Raw genomic sequence first — 17,125 nt, 5'->3', positions numbered from 1 at the left:
GAGGCGTCTAGGCCGAAGGACGGCGGACAGCGGGGCTGCCCGGCACCAGGCAGGGGTGCAGGAACCCAGTGAGGAGAGCAGCCCCCAGCCATCAGGCAAGCTGCATCTTGGGCCAGAGGGTCTGGACTGTGGGAGGCTGGGGAGGGCCGGGGTTGATGGGACAGGGGACCCAAGCGGGGGCCTGAGGCAGAGCCGCCGGGCCGGTGTCGTGCGGGAGGAGCTCGGCCAGCTTGCCCGGCTGGGACCCAGGCCAAGGGGTTCTCCGTTAGCCGGAAGCCCAGCAGAGGACCAGCCGCCACAGGAAGCCTCCTGGGGCGCGCGACCACAGACCGAGGCTGCAGAGAGGACCCCTTAGTGACTTTATTCCAAACCTGCTCACACGTGAACACAAAGCAGGTGGGTTGGACGCGCTGCTTCTCTCCCAAACCAGCTCTTCTGTAGCCCCTCACAGCGCACCAGCTAGTGTTGCCGGGACCGCAGGGACCTCTTGGTGGCCCTGGACGTAGCAGCCTCCCGCTCCTTCTCAGGGTCGAAGACTTCTGGGCACAGAAAAGACCAGAAGGTACTGTGAGCAGCAGCTCATGGCCACAGCTACGTGTCCCCTGCCGAGGGCTCTGTCCTCACCCCTCCCTGCGGATCCCCAACCATGCTGCCGCCAGGAAGGCGGGGGTCACCTCCCACCCGGGGATGGCTGCCAGGGTGGGGGGGCCTCGTTCAGACCAGACGCGTCCCTGGGAGCTCCCCTGGGTTCTGAGAGCCCTGGGAAGTGTGCGAGCGGGAAGGCCTCCGCACGCTGCAGAAGACCCTTCAGCCTGGGGGGTCGGGTCCTGCTCACACAGACCTGCATGTGCGGAGCCCTTGCCTGAGCCCTGAGCGCTCCCCATTCCCAGGTGTCCCCTCGGTCCTGCCACCAGCCCCTCCCAGACCTCAGGGTGCAGCCCCCCAGCACCACAGGGACACGAACCTGGTATCTCGTGGGGCCAGTAGTCATTACAGTGGGGGCAGCGCGGCTCGGAATTGGCCTGGAAATACTTCGCCACGCAAGGTAAGTGCATTCGGATCCCACACGTCTCACAGCTTTGACCCTGAAACCAGCAAGGGGACGGCCATGGAGCCTCGTGCACGCCTCTGAGCTCACAGCCCTTCCGCAGGGGCGAGGAGAAGGTCCAGCAGGCTCCGGAGTTTTGTCCTCCAGGCCGGAGATGGACACGGAGAACCCCAAAGCCCTCAGCACAGGGGCGTGTAAGAACCGTTACTAAAGAATTCCGAGAGACGAATGTAGATGGGGAACACTCCAAACTCTAACAGCGGGGCGCCGGGTGGGTTAGCGGCTGCCTGTGGCTCAGGCCATGAGGCGTCCTGGGATCGAGCCCTGCAGCAGGCTTTCTGCTCAGTGGGAAGCCTGCTTCTCCCTCTCCCTCTGCCCCCACCCGCTCCCCGCCACCGTGTTCTTTCTCTCGCAAATAAAAATCTTAAACAGAACTCTAATGGGCAGAACTTGGTGGACGGCGGGCCAGGCCACCCCAGGAACTCGGGCTCCCAGAGCACAGGGCCCTCCGAGCGTGCAGAGCCGAGCACATGGCTTCAGCCTTCCAGAAGGCCGTTTGGAAACGTGGAGCAAAGGCTTTAAGAAAACGTGACCGCTGTGCCAGAAACCGCGCGTCCGGGAAGCCAGCCCAAGGCATCAGTTCCCGGAGAGCTGTGCAGAGAGGCTCCCGGAGCGCAGCCGGCGGCGCGGGGCAGGGGGAGTCGGGGAAGAAGCCCAGGCGTCCGGCGCTGGCCCGCCCGCAGGGGAGCCCCGGCAGAGGCCGCGCCGAGCAGCACAGCAGCGGTCCCCACGGCCAGACGTTCCCACGCCGGCGCCAGGATGACACGGGCTACCCGCGGCCTCGGAGAGCCCCGGCCTAGAGCTGAGGGACCGGGGGCGGGCAGGTAGGCGCGCGCACGCCGGCCCCGGACGCAGCGAGCGGAGGCCCTCTGGTCACCGCCAAGCCGGCAGCAGGGTACCTGGATGAGGAGGCTGTGGCAGATGTTGCAGATCTTCACGGCGTCAGGGTACGTCTCGCGGATGTACTGCTCCATCTCCAGGATGGCCCGGCTGTGCAGCGTGAACTCTCCTTCCTTCTGCACGACAGAACGGGGCGCGGCAACGGCTCAGCCCCTGCTCGCCGGCCCCTCGCCCGCCCGGCAGGCGCACGGCCCAGGGAGCTGCTCAGGGCTGCGTGCCCCTCGCGGCCCGCTTCCACCAGCCCCGGCCAACAGGTGTCCACGCCGGCCCCTCGGCCCAGCCGCGAGCCGGCAAAACCTAGGCCGAGACCGAAAAGGAAGCCAAGGTGAGGCTCCCCGTGCCCCTACCTCGGCAGCTCACTTGTGCCGCACAAGCGTGAACCGGGGGTGGGGGGAGATGCCAGCAGCCCCCTGAGCGAGGCTGGCCGCAGCCCCCTGCAGGCCTCCCCAGGCGGCCCTCCTGTATCCCTGTCCCGCCTTCAGCTCCAGGGTCAGCGCCTCAGCCGGGGAGGAGTGTCCTGTGGCTCCTCCGCTCTGCAGCCGGACCTCAGCGAGCCGCCTGCCCAGTCTCCGGCCCCTCCCAGACCATGGGCCCCAGGCGGCAGCGCCAGGCCTGGTTCTGCTCGTGTCCCCAGGCCTAGTGTGGGGCTCCGCGCTCGGCAGCCTGGTGATGAAACTCCCAGGGAAGGTGAAGTCGACCCAGCGCCAAGACCATGGAATGCCCGAGGCCCCGCTGAACAAGCTCACATTCCCGGTCAGGCCTGAGTCACATTTACTAAACGTGGACTGTGTGCCTGGCCCTCATCGCTCATGACCCTGCTCGATCCTGTAGGGACCCTGTCACAGGGAGGGCAGGCGAGGTGCCCTAACCCCAAAGAAGACCCAACCTTCCAAGATCTCCCAGGCCCTACGGCGCAGCAGCCCCTGAGGCCTGGAGGTGCGGCCGTCAGCAGAGGCCCATGCTCCAAGGCTCCATGCCCCTGGGCGCCTCCCCAGACCCCGCCACTGGGACACAATCCTGTGTGTGCCCTGGATGGGCACAAGTTGCAGGGCCAAAGCAGGTGCTCGGCTGCACGGAGCGCATGGCTCCAGGGCGGACCAGCAGGTGACTACAGTGAGTTTCCTCCTGAAAATCCAGGATTTTCTCACCTCCCCATGAGGAGCAAGTACACCTTGTCTGTTTGGGAGAAATTTTGAAGTAAGTCCTGTCCCCCTGGAACGTCCCCTCCGGGCCCAGCCCTGGTCCCAGCCACGTGGCTGGAGCGTCCGCCGGGCGGTAAGGCATGAGGAGTCGTCGCTCAGTGGGTTAGCACCCAAGTACTGCCCAAGAACATTCCCTCCTGCCCAGGACACAGCAGGCATCGGGAGCGGCTCTGCCCCCGCCAGACCGGGACATCACCCACGCCGTGCAGCTGCGGCGCGTCTGGCTCAGCACCGGAGCCGGGGGCTCCCGGTCATCACAGGGCAGGGGGCAGACCCGAGGCTGCAGTGGGCCCCGAGCAAGGACTCGGGACGCGCCCCGAGGCAGGCTCTCCCCGGAAGGGCTGTGGTGCAGCACCGCACCATGAGCAGCGGCCCCCAGCTGCGGCTCTGACCACGGCATGAGGAAGTGGAGGGCTGCCCTGAGCACGCCGGGCGCAGACCCAGGCACTCAGGGCCACGGCTGAGGTCGGGTCAGCATGGGGCCGGCCAGCCTCGGGGTTCCTGGCAGCAGCACTGCCTTCTGCGGGAAAAGCCCGGAAACATCTGCTCTGCTCCAGTCAGCAGTGGCAGCCCCGGGGTCTAGAAACGGGGACGTCAGCACCACCTGGTCCCTTCCTGGCCATCGCCAGCTCCTCCAGCACCTGCCCCCACATCCTCCTGGCTCCTTCCAGCCGGCGTCTACGCGAGAGGCCCTGAATCGTGGGTAACACCGGCGGCGAGAACCACCAGGACAGCGATCTCCGGGAGTCCGGCTCCAGGCGCTGGACACCGGCCATCCCGTTCCTGCCGGGCTGCGGACAGGACTCCTCCTCGCTCACAGAAGAGGGGCTCCCGCTGCCCCGGCCAGGAACCAGGCTCAGATCTGATGCCAGAGCCGTGCCCTCCGCCCCACATCTGCAGCCCAGGGCCCCAAGCCTGGGTGCGGTCCCCGCTCTGCACTTCTGGCTGCCGTGCTGCGGGCCCCTCATGGGAGCGAGCAGGAGGCTCCGAGCCCTTCCCATAGGGTCCCGGTGAGCGTGAAAGCAGGTCAGGCACCTGACACGGCCCAGCTCAATGGACAACCAGCAGATCGTGTAGTTTGGGAGGGAAATTTGTCATGGAAACCGTGAGCCGAGCTGGGGCACCAGAGGATGCACTACCTCGATCAGCCATTTGTTCTGTGCGAACTTCTGCAGCACCTGCTCCGCCTCCTTCTTCCTCATCTTCTTGCCTTTAAGTTGGTCAACCAGGTTCAAAATATTCGTGGAAGACGCAAAGCCGGTTTCCGAGTCAATAATCAGTTCCAACTGGAAGACAGCAACACGCACCAGCTTTATCCATCAAATCGATAAAAGCAACGTCTGAGCAAGAACCCCGATCCTGGCGGGGAGAGGCCGGCAAAACCGCTCCTGACCACGGGCAGAACTGGGCCCCCAGACGCTCTTTCAGGAGGCTGGTCGCGTAGGGCGCCGACAGCCACAGCCCGTCCTTCTGACTCGGTGCTCAGCCTGCGACATCATGCCAAAGGACGGACCTTAACGCGCCCCAATCAAGAATCCTCTCTCGCCCCCCCGAAGGGAGAGAAGCTGGGGATGAATGGAGGCGGCCCCCCACACGGGGAAGCGTCGGGGGTGGGGACCCGCTGGAGGCAGGCAAGACGGGACAGCAGAGCCAGGGAGGGGCAGGGAGCAGGCACGCTCGGGAGTTGACGGTCCCCAGAGGAGGCCCAGCAAGGAACGGTTGTAAGACTAGTCACCAGAGACCGGGACTGGCCGGGTCTGGATGAGGCCAGAATGTCTCGACTGTCTTTATGTCCTGGTCCTTAGAAGATGCCCCCACGGCTGAGAGCCACTGTGGTGGCCAGTGCTCAGCCGGGCGAGTGACAGGAAGGCTGAGCCAACGCACTGATGCTGGGGAGACAGCAGCGCCTCTCCAGCGAGACTGCGGAAAAGGCCCGTCAGGCACCCCCAGATTCAACAGTCTGGGGCGGGGGGGCTGGGATTCAGCCTTTCTAGCAAGCTTGCTGCTGCTGCTGTGGGCCTGGACCATGGTGCGAGCACCAGGCAGTAACACTTGGTGGCCCGCGTTGCACACCCGGAGGCCTGGTGCAAAGCCAATCTGCCTCGTCCTTCCGTGGCGCCCTCCCATCATCAGCAGGCGGCAGTGAGCTGCTCTGTGACCCCTGTACACAGCCACCTGGGACAGCCGTGGTGACCCTCCAAGATCACGGTTTCCATCCTGACCATGGAAGACAGCAGGTTCCCCAGAAGAAGCCCGGCCATTAAACAGGAGCTACTGTACTTACGGCCTTTCTGAACAGATCCAGCTCATTCTCTGCAAAGTCTGAGGCCATTTTGGAAACAGAAGTCGTTGCCAGATTCACCTACAAAAGAGGTCAGCACGGTGGTCAGGCTGGGCCCCTCACTGGTACCTGAGCACTGGTGTCCAGGGGCTGCCGGCCACAGAGCTGGATCTGTGACCAGTCCCTATGTGATGGACCTCTAGCTCTAGCTCTAGCTCTAGCTCTAGTCTGCTTCTCAGAGGTTCTCAGAACTCCGAAGGTTGTGTAATACCTTCCAAACCCAGATGCATCTGGGGAACTTGTCTGCACACTGAACGGAGATTCACGTGCAAAAGGCACTGACAAGTCCAGCAGTGAACAGCTCTGATTAACCGATGTAATCCAGTGAATCCATAGTCACTTGACACCACAGCCCTTCTGCCCTGGACGAGTCTGAGCGCCTGGCCGCGCCCCTCTCAGGTGGGCCTGGCTGGTGGGAGCCTGGTCTCCTTAGAGGGGCCTACGGCAGTGTCCTGGCCCAGACTGGGGGCCTTGTCTGCTCCACCCTGTTTCTCCCCTCGCTCCCCGATGGCTCTCAATCCCAGCGCCCCACACCTTCTTTCTTCTCACAGGGTCCACATTTTATTCCAAACGAAAAACCACCTTCCTCCCTTTGATGCTAGCATTGCACACATTTGAAGGTACTTCTTGCATTTAGCTGTCAACAAACAAATCCCGTCTTGGGCAGTGAAGTGAGCACTGAGCTGCCAGCCCCCGGCCCTCATCACGGCACAGGACACGGACAGCGGCGCCGGTGACCCGGTAGGCCGGACGGCCAGGCTAGGCCGAGTGTGTCGAGTGTGTGTGTCTCCCGCGGCAGGGCGGCTGCAACGGGCACTGCCACCTCCACCCACGGCAGTCCTGCACGGACACCAGCAGAGGGCGCCGGCGCGCGCTCACCAGTGCGTAAACCGGTCTCCCGTCGTCCTCGGTGGCTCCCTTCTTGATCTCGATATACAGGGACTCCAGGACACTGTTAATGTTGTTGATAAAGTCCTCCAGCTCCTCCACGGCGGCCGTGCCTGGAGAGAAATGGGATGGGCGGGGGATCCAGAACGTGGGACTGTCACAGCCCTTCCATCCACGCGAGCCCGGAACAGGAGAGCCAGGAACGGGTGAAGGCCCAGCCCCCTTGGGTCAGTGCCCATCGTGCGGCTTCTTCCTTCCTCCAGGACTCAGACCCGGAGGGTGCTGTGAGCAGGGAGGCCCGCGAAATGGTGTCTGACCCTGCCCAGCTCTTCCTGCCCTTGCTGGAAGCCCCCACCTGCTGCCCCTGCCAGCACTATGCCCCTCTCCGCACATTTCCCCGTAAGGAGCCTGGCCCTGCGCCGCCTCACCCGCACTGGGGCTCTACCTTCTTCCCTTTATCCGCCATCCAGACACGTACTGAACACTCCATGCCAGCCTGCGTGCCGGCTCCAGGTCAGGAGTGGGGTGGCAGCAGCGAAGACCAACGATGACCAGACAGGGTAAGAGCACCGGCACTCACGGGGCACGCCCCGGGGAGAGGCCCTGCAGCGGGCACTTTCCAGCCATTAGTCCGTCCTGCCAGCAGCCCTCTGAGGCAGGCACCAGTCTCCTCCAGATGGGCAGCTAGGCCCAGGTGCACAGGCGGCTGGCGCACCCACGCTGCACCCCCGGGGCACAGTGCGCAGCGGGGAGCCCAGTAGCATGGCTGGAGCCGGGGCTCAGATATGTATGCTGTCCGGCCTCCACGCTTCCCGGGGCTGCACAGGGAAGCCCCCTCCACTGTCCTGAGGCTGCCAGTCCATACACGGGGGGGGGGGGGGGTACATACAGAACCCGGGCAGCGTTCACCATCCCTGGGCTGCAGGGGAGCGGAGGACAGGAGAGAGCCGGGGGCCGCTGAGGCTGCAGCGGGAGCAGGAGCCGCACGCACAGGGCCCTGCAGCCCAGGGGAAGGCCGCCTTGCAGAGCCTTGCAGAGTCGGAAGCAGAGAAAGGACACGGTCAACTTTGTGTCTTGGAATTACCCTCTTGTGTACCGTGATACTTTTTTAAATAAAAAGTATTTTTTTAAAAGATTTTATTTATTTATTTGACAGAGATCACAAGTAGAGAGAGAAGCAGGCAGAGAGAGAGAAGGAAGCAGGCTTCCTGCTGAGCAGAGAACCCGATGTGAGGCTCAATCCCAGGACTCTGGGACCATGACCTGAGCCAAAGGCAGAGGCTTTAACCCTGAGCCACCCAGGCACCCCAAATAAAAAGTATTTAATAGTTTTAACTTATTACGATAATTTCAACAGATTTATGAGAAGCAGCCAGCATACAAACAGTATGATACCACTTAGGTTAAAAATAACGAGAAAACTAATGAAGTACTGCAGGAAAGGCCTGGAAGAGGAGCCACCAAGCTGATGGCTAAGGCCACTGCTAGGAGGGAGACGCAGATGAAGGGGTCAGCCCAGGACACTTCATCTGTGCTTGACTCCGCACAGAGAAAGATACTTCCTTGTGTACCTAAGGCCTGTTGAAGTTGAAAAGAAAAGGACCAGTCACACTGGTGGCAGTGAAGGTCACAGCCACGCAGACCATCCAAGGGAGAGTCGTGACCCAGGCAGAGGGGCCCAGAAAAGCTAATGACAAGACCAGGACAATCACACCAACATGCAAATCACGGCAGGGGTCAAATCTTTTTAAGTAAACTTGTTCAAAGTTTAAAAAAGAAAAGAAAAGCCCTTCAATAAAAAGTCGGCAGTGACGAGGTGGTCCAGAGGCGCGGGACAAACGCAGGGAGAGCATGACGCTGGAATGCGCCCCGGCTGCGGGGCGCTGGGAGCAGAGGCGGGCCCGGGGGTACTACTTCCTGCCCCCCTCCAGCCTCCCGCCTCCTCAGCCGCATTCCTGCCCACTCGTTCCGGAGGACGACTCAGATCACACTTCTTTCCACGAATGTTCTCGGCAGCCCCCGGTATGCTGGGCCTTTGCCAACCTTCCTCTTCCACACCGAGGGCCGAGCACGGCCGGGGGGCCCGGGCCGGTGCAGGACGGCCAGGAAGCTTCTCCGCGGATGCGGAGCCCCGGCTGCTGCGGGGCCCGGCCTGGGAAGCCAGCGCACAGCTGTGGGGCCTTCGGGAGCACAGCCCGGGGGTGACAGGGCTCCTCGTGGGCAGGAGCCGCTCCGTCCGTCCAGTATGACACAACGGCACGTCCCACCTCCCTCTGAAAGTGATAATGCACATTTTCCACCGAAAAGGCCACTCTTGGGTATGGTTCAGAAAAAGGTACCCTGTGGGCAGATCACAACCCCTCCCATCGGACAGACTTTCCAGCGACCTCGTCCGCATGGCGATGAGCTAACAGCCCCTCCACGCCCTCCCCTCTCCCGCCCCTCCGGCGCGCTGTCCACTCTCATTTTTCAGAAACATGCCTGTTTTCACAGAGCAAAAACCACCTAAAAGACCAAAAACAAAAATACCCCAAAACAAAAAAAACCCACTTCCTACTGCTGTCCTTGTAGGAGCCAGCCACCTGCTCAAGAGCCCACATTCCCTCTGACCACAGCTTCCTATGTCAAGGGCATGTCCGCACCCTGCCTACTGCTCACACTGTGCGTGCTTCTCATGCACTCTGCCACGCTATCTCTTCCTTAAGCGAGAGAATATACTTCTCTTGGGGCGCCTGGGTGGCTCAGCGGGTTAAGCCTCTGCCTTCAGCTCAGGTCATGATCTCAGGGTCCTGGGATCGAGCCCCGCATCGGGCTCTCTGCTCAGCCAGGAGCCTGCTTCCTCCTCTCTCCCTGCCTACTTGTGATCTGTCAAGTAAATAAATAAAATCTTAAAAAAAAAAAAAAAGGAATATACTTCTCTTGTGTTCAGGAACACCCTTTGCCCAACCTGAGTTCTGCGGTCATCCGCACGGTGCCGTGCTGCGGTCCCAGGCCCACCCCACCTTTCTGGGGGACCCCAGGTGAGTCTCACCCTTTTCTCATCCCTGAAGGCCACTGACTGCCTCACTTCCAACTTCATGAGTCTAAACCACATCCCTCTGACGGGCTCTCTAGCGCGACCCTCTACTCCAACCCCCAGACTCCCACTCCCCCAGCGTCCTGGACACTCCCCCTCCCAGGCAAGGACCAGACCAGCCGAGGGCAGGTTCCCGTGCCCTGGCCTCCTGCAGCTCCCAAGCAGTGCCTTCCTCAATCACCTGGCTGCTCTGTCACCAAATCCGGCTGCCCCACCCATGGAGTCACCTGGTAACCTTTGCCGATAGCCATTTCCATCTCTAAACAGATCTTAGCTTTTTTTTTTTTTTTTTTTTTTTTAAATTTTCTTTCTTCAAAGGTATGATTTGGGGAGAAAGTAATTCCAGGTACCCATATCCAGAGAACCGGGAGGCAGGGAGCTGAAGGCCCCAATGTGAGGTCAGGAGGAGTGGCCCCAGCCTATCGGATGGACCCCCTCAATCCAGAAGGGACAAGAGAGCTCAAGGTGGTTCCAGCTCGGCCACCAAGAGGTGGGAAGGTGGGAAGATGGCTTTGGCCAGAAGGTTGTCCCACGTCCTGGTGCCCTCTGGGTCCTGCGCGTTCCCCAGCCTGGCCCCCGCTGTCAACCAGTCCTATGTGTCTTTAAAAGACATGATTCTTTTAAAGGCAGCCAGAACTGGGGTTGTTTGGTTGGTACCAAGCTTCCCAACAGGCCCATCAAGTGTCCCGGGCACAGCGGATGGGGACTTCCAGACCTCCAGTCTTCTGAGAAGCTGTGTGCACAGCCGCGCCCCCGCGCCCTGCCCTGCTCTTGAAGCCGCAGCGGAGAAGCTCTAGTCTGCAGATCTGTACGAACGCCCTGGGCCGGAGGAGGATCGGAGGATCCCTCGGGCCCCAGTATCCTGTAAGGCTACGGTCATGATGAAGCGCGTGAGATAAAAGGCTGAACCACACACTTTGGAGGCAATTACTTCCAGTCTTAGTCCCACCATGTTGATGACTTAAGAGAATTAATAACATCACTCCTCCCTTCAGCAACCCAAACCCACCAAGAAAAAAAGACAGGCTTCAGCGAAGTATCAAAGTTGCCAGATTTGTGCGGTTTGAGCTGGATCAGAGGCGGGGTGCCTGCTTCCGATCAGACCTGCGGTCAGCACAACGGGAGGACCTGCTCCAAGAAGCTGTGACAAGCAAGTCCTGGGCCCACCAGCACTGTCTCCTCTCTCAGGAAACCTCCACCCCAGGGCGCACAGCCCCATGTCTAAGCCAAGCAGAGGTCTACAGCTCTTTGGAGCCCCCTGGCTCCTCTCTTCTTGGGAGCAGGGTGTCCCTGGGCCTTCCTTGGGGGCTGGGGCGAAGTCATTGCAGACGGGCTACAAACAGCAAGCCTGCAAGCCCGCGGCTGTGATTCACAGGAGTGCGTGCGAGGCACTGTTCACTCGTCGCCTCACATCATCAGTACCGGCGACTGCGAGTCACGAATATCACCTTGATATGAGAGAGGCTTGGGGAGAGTCCCCATCACTTAGCAAGGGCACCCAGGCCTGCCCAACCCCACATCCCGAGCCTGGCGCACGAAGCCACAGGCCTCCCCAGAACAGAGCAACCGCTCCTGGGAACACATGCCCTACCTGTGGGGGCCGAAAAGCCAAGGCCCAGGAGAGGACAGAACGGCTTTTTCTTTAGCAGGAAATGCCCTTTCGATGGGACAATTAAAGAAAGGGGACTCAGCGCACTCCACGGGCTGGGGAAGCAGCCCACAAAAGGGGACACTGTTCCGCGGACAAGCGGCTGCTTCATTCTGAGAGACTGCTATATATGGCCACTGCCGTATATATTCTCTCCTTTTCTATTAAAAGTCAATTTGGTTCAACCAACAGCCCTCTTCTTGCTAATCAGGGCCCCTGCTTCCCAGCAGGCTACCAGAAACAGGGGCCCCCCACACACTGGGGCGGTGGGCGTTCAGGAAATTTGCTGCCCTAACTTCTAAGCAACAAACCGTTTTGTTCCAAACCAGGCAGCTATAGATAGAAAATGCTATTTTTAGGCAGAGGAAATAAGAGCAAAAAATAAGACCCCAAGGGACCAAACCACTTGTGGGCCAACTCGCCCTCTGACAGGCCCCTCACCTGCTGGGGCCGGCATGGTGGCCCACCCGCGCGGCACTGAGGAGGGAGCAGGCCAGGCCCTGGATCGGACCTGGGAGCTGGGGCACACCGGGCCAAGGGGTGGGGGGGCCTAAACTGGGAAAGGCTGGTGGGCAGGGACACGGGGCCAGAGAGGCTGTACAAGTGGCCACATCTCAGCCTGTGACCTTCCGATCAACTCCTAGGAAAAGGGCTCTCTAGACGCTCAGCCATGCGGGGGAAAGACGGGAACAGGCAACAATGCCACTTCTGAAGTCTGGTCCGTGACCGGCCCCCGAAGAGCAGGGAGGGAGCGGCCTTTCATGTGGCAACTACGTTCAACGTGCAGTTCTCTGTATCTGTGCATCAGCTCACCGTGCACCCTGCTTCCACCCCCTCGTGATCTCATCAGGGCCTCATGAGCAGCCACAGAGGCGAGCGGGGACACAGCAGTTCTGGGCGCTTCTACAGAGGACATGGTGAGTCACAGAGCTACGGGGCTGACCCAAGACCCCGGGGCCGGCGAGCGAAGAAGTACACACTGGAACTGTGGTGTCTGGCCTTTAAGCTTTTGATGCGGTGACAAAGGACTTGAGCGTTCATTCAGAGAAAAAAGTTTTGCTTAGATACGCAACAATGTCTTGAGAATTACTTCAAAATAATATGCATTTAAGTAGGTAGCAGATGTGCAGATAAATTAGTCACGAGTTGCCATGTTAGCTGGGCGATGGGCTTCACTGTATTATCCTACGTTTCTGTTGGACTTTTCCCATTTAAGGGTTAAAAAAAAAAACAAAAAAAAGATCTCAATCTTCATCAACAATGTGACCTGACGCCTTGATCCTCAAGTTTTTGACTCCAAGAAGGGAAACATGGCAGTGCCCCAAGACAAGGCGGATGACAAGGCAGATGAGCTCAGCCCGCTAACGGTATAGGAGGACGTTGGGGGGAACAGGCTTTGAATAACGGACTCTTCCTGAATCTGTTGCTTAGAGAGCCATTTCCAAGTACACAAAGTTTTTTATTTTTTAATCTAACTTTAGCTAGAGCGTCTGCTCCTTGGGCTTTCCTTCGAATGGCAGTACACAGAACTTCTTTCACCCTGCTGGGCACAGTTCTGGCATCCTGGCCAGAGGCACCAAGGGTCTAAGACCTACGACAACACTACCGGGCTGGTGACGGGTTGTGTGCCGACCGTCTCTGTGTGTGCAGTAAACCCACCACCCGTCAGCCCGGCCCCTCGCCAGAGCTCTGTGGATCAGTGCTCTGGTCGGCAATGGAGCAGTGCTCCCTCTGTCACAAAGGGGCCGGGGCAGGCGGCATCCCAAATTACAACGTGAGTCATCACAGAAAACTAAGCCTTTCAGCAGAACTTGACTGCTGATGCTATTAATGTGCATTTCACTTCATCTGAGCCTTTGAACACAGGTGGGCCATCTACCGTGGAGACGAGAGGCGGCCCCCACTCCCACACCCCCTACTTTCCCCCCAAGGGACCCTCCGGGAGAAGATGAAGGGGGTCTGTGGGGCTGACGGCCCATCCGCTAGACACAAAGTGGCTCTGGTCTATCCCTGGCGGGTGAGCTTCCCCCTCCCCGGGCTGTAGCTAACCCAAGCTGGCCGGTCTGGACAGAATCGGAGGTCCACGCAGGCCAGGCAGAAACCCAGATGGGGACAAGCCCCGATGGGGACAAGAGCGGATGCAGTGGGTGACGCGGATGTCACGTGACCCACCGAGAGCAGGAGGACTCCTCTGCTACAGCCACATGCCCAATCTTGGGATTTTTATGAGAAATCTCCCATTTGGTTTATTTTTTAATGTGGTTGTTAATTTTTAAAACACCAGAGGGAAACGAACGGTGCCCATCAACTAGGTATGTCCCACTGACCGTCCCAGTTTCCAAATTCCAATGTGGGCTGGGACCCTGCCATAAAGAGACACGATCACTGATGGGGCCACTGTGCTCCCTGACCCCGCAGGTAAGAGGCTGTGGCTGAGCCGTGAGTAACTCAGAGGCTGGAACTGTGTCACACTCATTCTTCCGAGGGACTGACTGCAGCACACGGCAGAGATGGCACGGGCTGCGTTCCAAACCACCCCCATCAAGAAGCATCATGATAAAGCCGGCCAAGTGAGCTTTTTGGCTTCCCTGTGCATGTAAAGTTGTGCTTACACTACACTGCCTATCCAATGTGCAATGGCACTTTGAAAAAACAATGTACCTACCTTCATTTAAAAATACACGATTGCTTTCAGCGAGTTGTAAGCACGGATCCCCTATCACTGTACCAAGTATGATCCTGAGAACGCTGGACATATGGCCCAGACTGACCAGAAGGTGACACAGAGACACGAAGTATGCTGCTGGGGAAAAAGGCACAAGGCACTGACAGACTTCCTTGGTGCAGGGTTGCCACAAACCTGTGATTTGTTTGGAAAAAAAAAAAAGGCAACACCTAGAAAGCGCAATAAAACAAAGCGCAAGAAAAAGAGGTCTAGAGGCCAGACAGAGATCACACGTAAGAACAAAACTCAGATCCACCATCTGCAGCCGCCAGCCCAGAGAAGCAGCCCCTCATCTACAGTCAGCAACCCCGGCAGCCAGCCCGCCGCCTGGGAGCCAGGCTTCTAGAAAGTCAGGCCACTACCGTTAGCCACCAGTTCCGGAGGCCCGACAACAGCCCCTGTGGTAACTGGTGCAAGAGGCCAGCACGTGCTTTGTAACTGATGGCTTCCCTAATTTGGGGTTCCTGCTTCCAACTTAGCGCCAGGCACAGGAAGCCGAATGGGCTCCCCTAACCAACCGCGGGGCGTCTTGCTTCCTGGTAAGCAGTGCCAGCTGACCTCACACCTCTTCCCCCTGCCACTGTGTCTCTGCTAATGCACAAGTGAGGGGCCTGCGTCCCTCACTACAGCAAGCTCTCAACCAGCAGCCCACCTCGGCCCATCGGGTGCTCTTTGCTTAGGTCCACGTGCCAGACTCAGCACAGGGCCCTGTTCCCGGGAGGCACAGACAAGCCGGCAGAATGGTGTGCGCATATACAGTGCCAGGAGGGGAGACTCTGGCCACCTTCTCCAATTCGCCTCAGCCCTGGAATGTGGGCTGGCTTCCCGTGGTCTCCTGGGAAGCCTGCCATAGTGCTCTACCCCTGCCCCCCATACACAGCCAGAACAGGGCTGGGTCCTGGCACCCCGTCTCCGCACAGCTATGGGGGCTCCGTCACCCTTAGCCACACTCCTTCGTGATCCCACATGCGCCGCCGCGCTCTACACTCCCATCACCTGGGCCTTCTGCCTGCGCACGAGGCCCCTCCCCAGCTCAACAGCCACACTTGGGACTCCCTTCCATTAGGCTGTAGGGACCACACTTCCTGGATTTGAGGAGAAAACGCCAGCCCCAGAAATTCAGCCCCATGGTCTGGATCACACTATGTATCAGCACTACGAATCTTCTGACAGTCACTACCCCCACATCTCCTCCCCAGGATGTGGGGTCAGATGACACGGAAGGGTCACACAGGAAGGAAGGAGCAGCGAGGAGCAGCGAGGAGCACGCACTGAGCACGCACCAGGAAGCACTCTGTACCAGGCACGCAACAGAAGCTTCCCTGTGTAACCCTCCCGGCTTTCCCATGAGGTAGGTAAGATGTCCTTTTGAAAACAGAAAGCTGGGACTCAGAAACTGAAAGAACTTCTCCAAGTCCCAGCCTGGAACCTCTGTCCTCCCTAGCCCTCCGCTGGCCACACAAAGCCTCCCTCGTGCTTGGGAGTCAGTGCAAAATGCAATCCAAAACCAAAGGTGTCCACGCCTAGAAGTGCAAGGGAAACGACAGAGGCCCCGGCTCCGGAAATCTGCGGCAGCCACCGGCTCCGGCCCACACTGGGGGCTACGCCACAGTCGCAGTGGGCTGGGATTTGCACCCATTGAGTCCCGCAGGAGCCAGAGATGTGAAAGTAGCATTTGCTTCCTCGTGGTTACAGGGCATGCTGAGCCCAGAGAGTCCTGTCGAAGCACAAAACAGCCTCCTGTTGTGGAGTTCTGCATGTCCAAACATTCACCCAGTTACACTGTAGAGGTGACTTTTCACGCGAATTTCCTGCCACTTTTCAGTTATGGGCGCATCCCTAATCCCCGCTGATTAAGTGGGAAGGCAAGCAGGCTTGGACGGTGGCCAGCTTATTAACTGTAGCTCCCAGTCAGAGGGGAAAGATGTGCAATGAAATCATTAAAAACAGGGGAAATGGCTTGGGACCCAGCTTCGAATGACCACAGAGTCCTCCCTGGAAAGAGAAGCCACTTACAAACATGACCACACATGGGACGGAACACTCACTACACCAAAGTGTCAACCACAGCGCGGTGACTCACCGGTAACACGTGTCACCTAATGATATGCAGGGATCCTAACTCGGCCCCAGACGGCGGGGCAGATGGAGACCTGCACCCTGACAGGACAAACACAGCCACGGGAAGGCAGGTAGAAGGTCTGAAAACCATGGAAAATACCCGTCAAACCCCAGTGTTCCTCTCCTACTGCGCTCACCAATCTATTTTCGGTACGTGCATTTCAGTTAACCATAGGTTTGTGTGTTTTTCTGCTTGAACACTGTCTTATTTATTCTGCTCCCTGAAATCATGTCCGATCTTCATTTTTTTTTTTAAAGCTAAAATTTAAGCTATTTTACCTGGTTTGTCCTTGGGACCAAGACACCAGAAGAACCCGCCAAAAGGAACACGTAACAATAAGCACCGTGAATTACACAATGCGAGCGCTGGGCATCTGGAAGAGAAGCCCACGGCAAGCTGGCAGCCGTTACAAAATAAATGATGTCGGGGAGAAACCCCACTGGATGCGAAGCCAGCAAGTATGAGCGACCGACTCTGTCTTGAAGAATCGCCCTGCCAAACACTTCTTCATCACAGGAAGGAGTAACCTCACAGCGCAGACCCCAGCTAGGAGGCTGAGAGGACACGGACACCGCTTCTGTGTCACTGCTGCAAAAGTAAAAGGCACAACCATGACAGAATCGGGAGGAAGCAGCAGACCAGCCTGAACTGCGGGGCGGCCTGCAGCTCTACTGTCCCAACAGCAGCAGGCGCCGGCCTGTGGCAGCTTGGCGTTCACAACATGCCACGTCCAAATTCAGATATGCCCCAAGTGCAAATCCAGCCTCGATGTCGGAGATAAGATATTAGAAAATGGAAAAGATCTCACGAGTCCTATTTCATATTTGCTGTAGGTTGAAATGATATTATTTGGGATATTAATTAAACCTGTTTCCTTCTAACTCTTTTAACATGCTCCCCCACCCCCCGAAAAGTCCGATTACCAATGTGACTCATATCAAATTTCTACCAGCTCTGTCTTACTCAGCAACTAACCTGTAATCTTCAAAAATGTCAAGGTCATACAAGTCAAGGAAAAGGTTGAGGAATGATTCCCATTGGAAGGCACCTAAAGAAACGTATGTAACTAGTGTGCTGTCCGGCCCAGCAGCGGATCTTTGGCTAGAAGAGGTAGT

General features: G+C 58.7%; 1 protein-coding gene and 1 long non-coding RNA gene across 7 annotated transcripts in view; one reads left to right on the top strand and one right to left on the bottom strand.

Moving 5' to 3' along the window:
* Nucleotides 1-342: 342 nt before the first annotated feature.
* Nucleotides 343-17,125, bottom strand: part of NSMCE1 (NSE1 homolog, SMC5-SMC6 complex component) — a 72,317-nt gene continuing 55,534 nt past the window's right edge. For 3 of the 6 annotated variants that reach the window (XM_082714736.1, XM_082714734.1, XM_082714732.1), the window contains 6 exons: nt 6,431-6,552; nt 5,495-5,572; nt 4,350-4,496; nt 2,008-2,124; nt 965-1,085; nt 343-539 (listed from right to left, as the gene is read on the bottom strand). In XM_082714736.1, coding sequence (XP_082570862.1) covers nt 460-539; nt 965-1,085; nt 2,008-2,124; nt 4,350-4,496; nt 5,495-5,572; nt 6,431-6,552 — 665 coding nt within the window. In that variant the 3' untranslated portion in view covers nt 343-459. The remainder of the gene's footprint in view (nt 540-964; nt 1,086-2,007; nt 2,125-4,349; nt 4,497-5,494; nt 5,573-6,430; nt 6,553-17,125) is intronic. The other 3 variants (XM_082714737.1, XM_082714735.1, XM_082714733.1) reach the window with 1 other exon arrangement.
* On the top strand, nt 2,124-4,435 carry LOC309854984. Its single transcript, XR_014306526.1, has 2 exons — nt 2,124-2,333; nt 2,491-4,435. It is a non-coding gene; the product is annotated as an uncharacterized lncRNA (long non-coding RNA).

Source organism: Mustela nivalis, assembly GCF_964662115.1.
Source record: "Mustela nivalis genome assembly, chromosome: 19".
NCBI classification, from domain to species: domain Eukaryota; kingdom Metazoa; phylum Chordata; class Mammalia; order Carnivora; family Mustelidae; genus Mustela; species Mustela nivalis.
The sequence above is the reverse complement of the archived record's forward strand: the minus strand, read 5'-3'. Positions and strand labels throughout refer to the sequence as shown.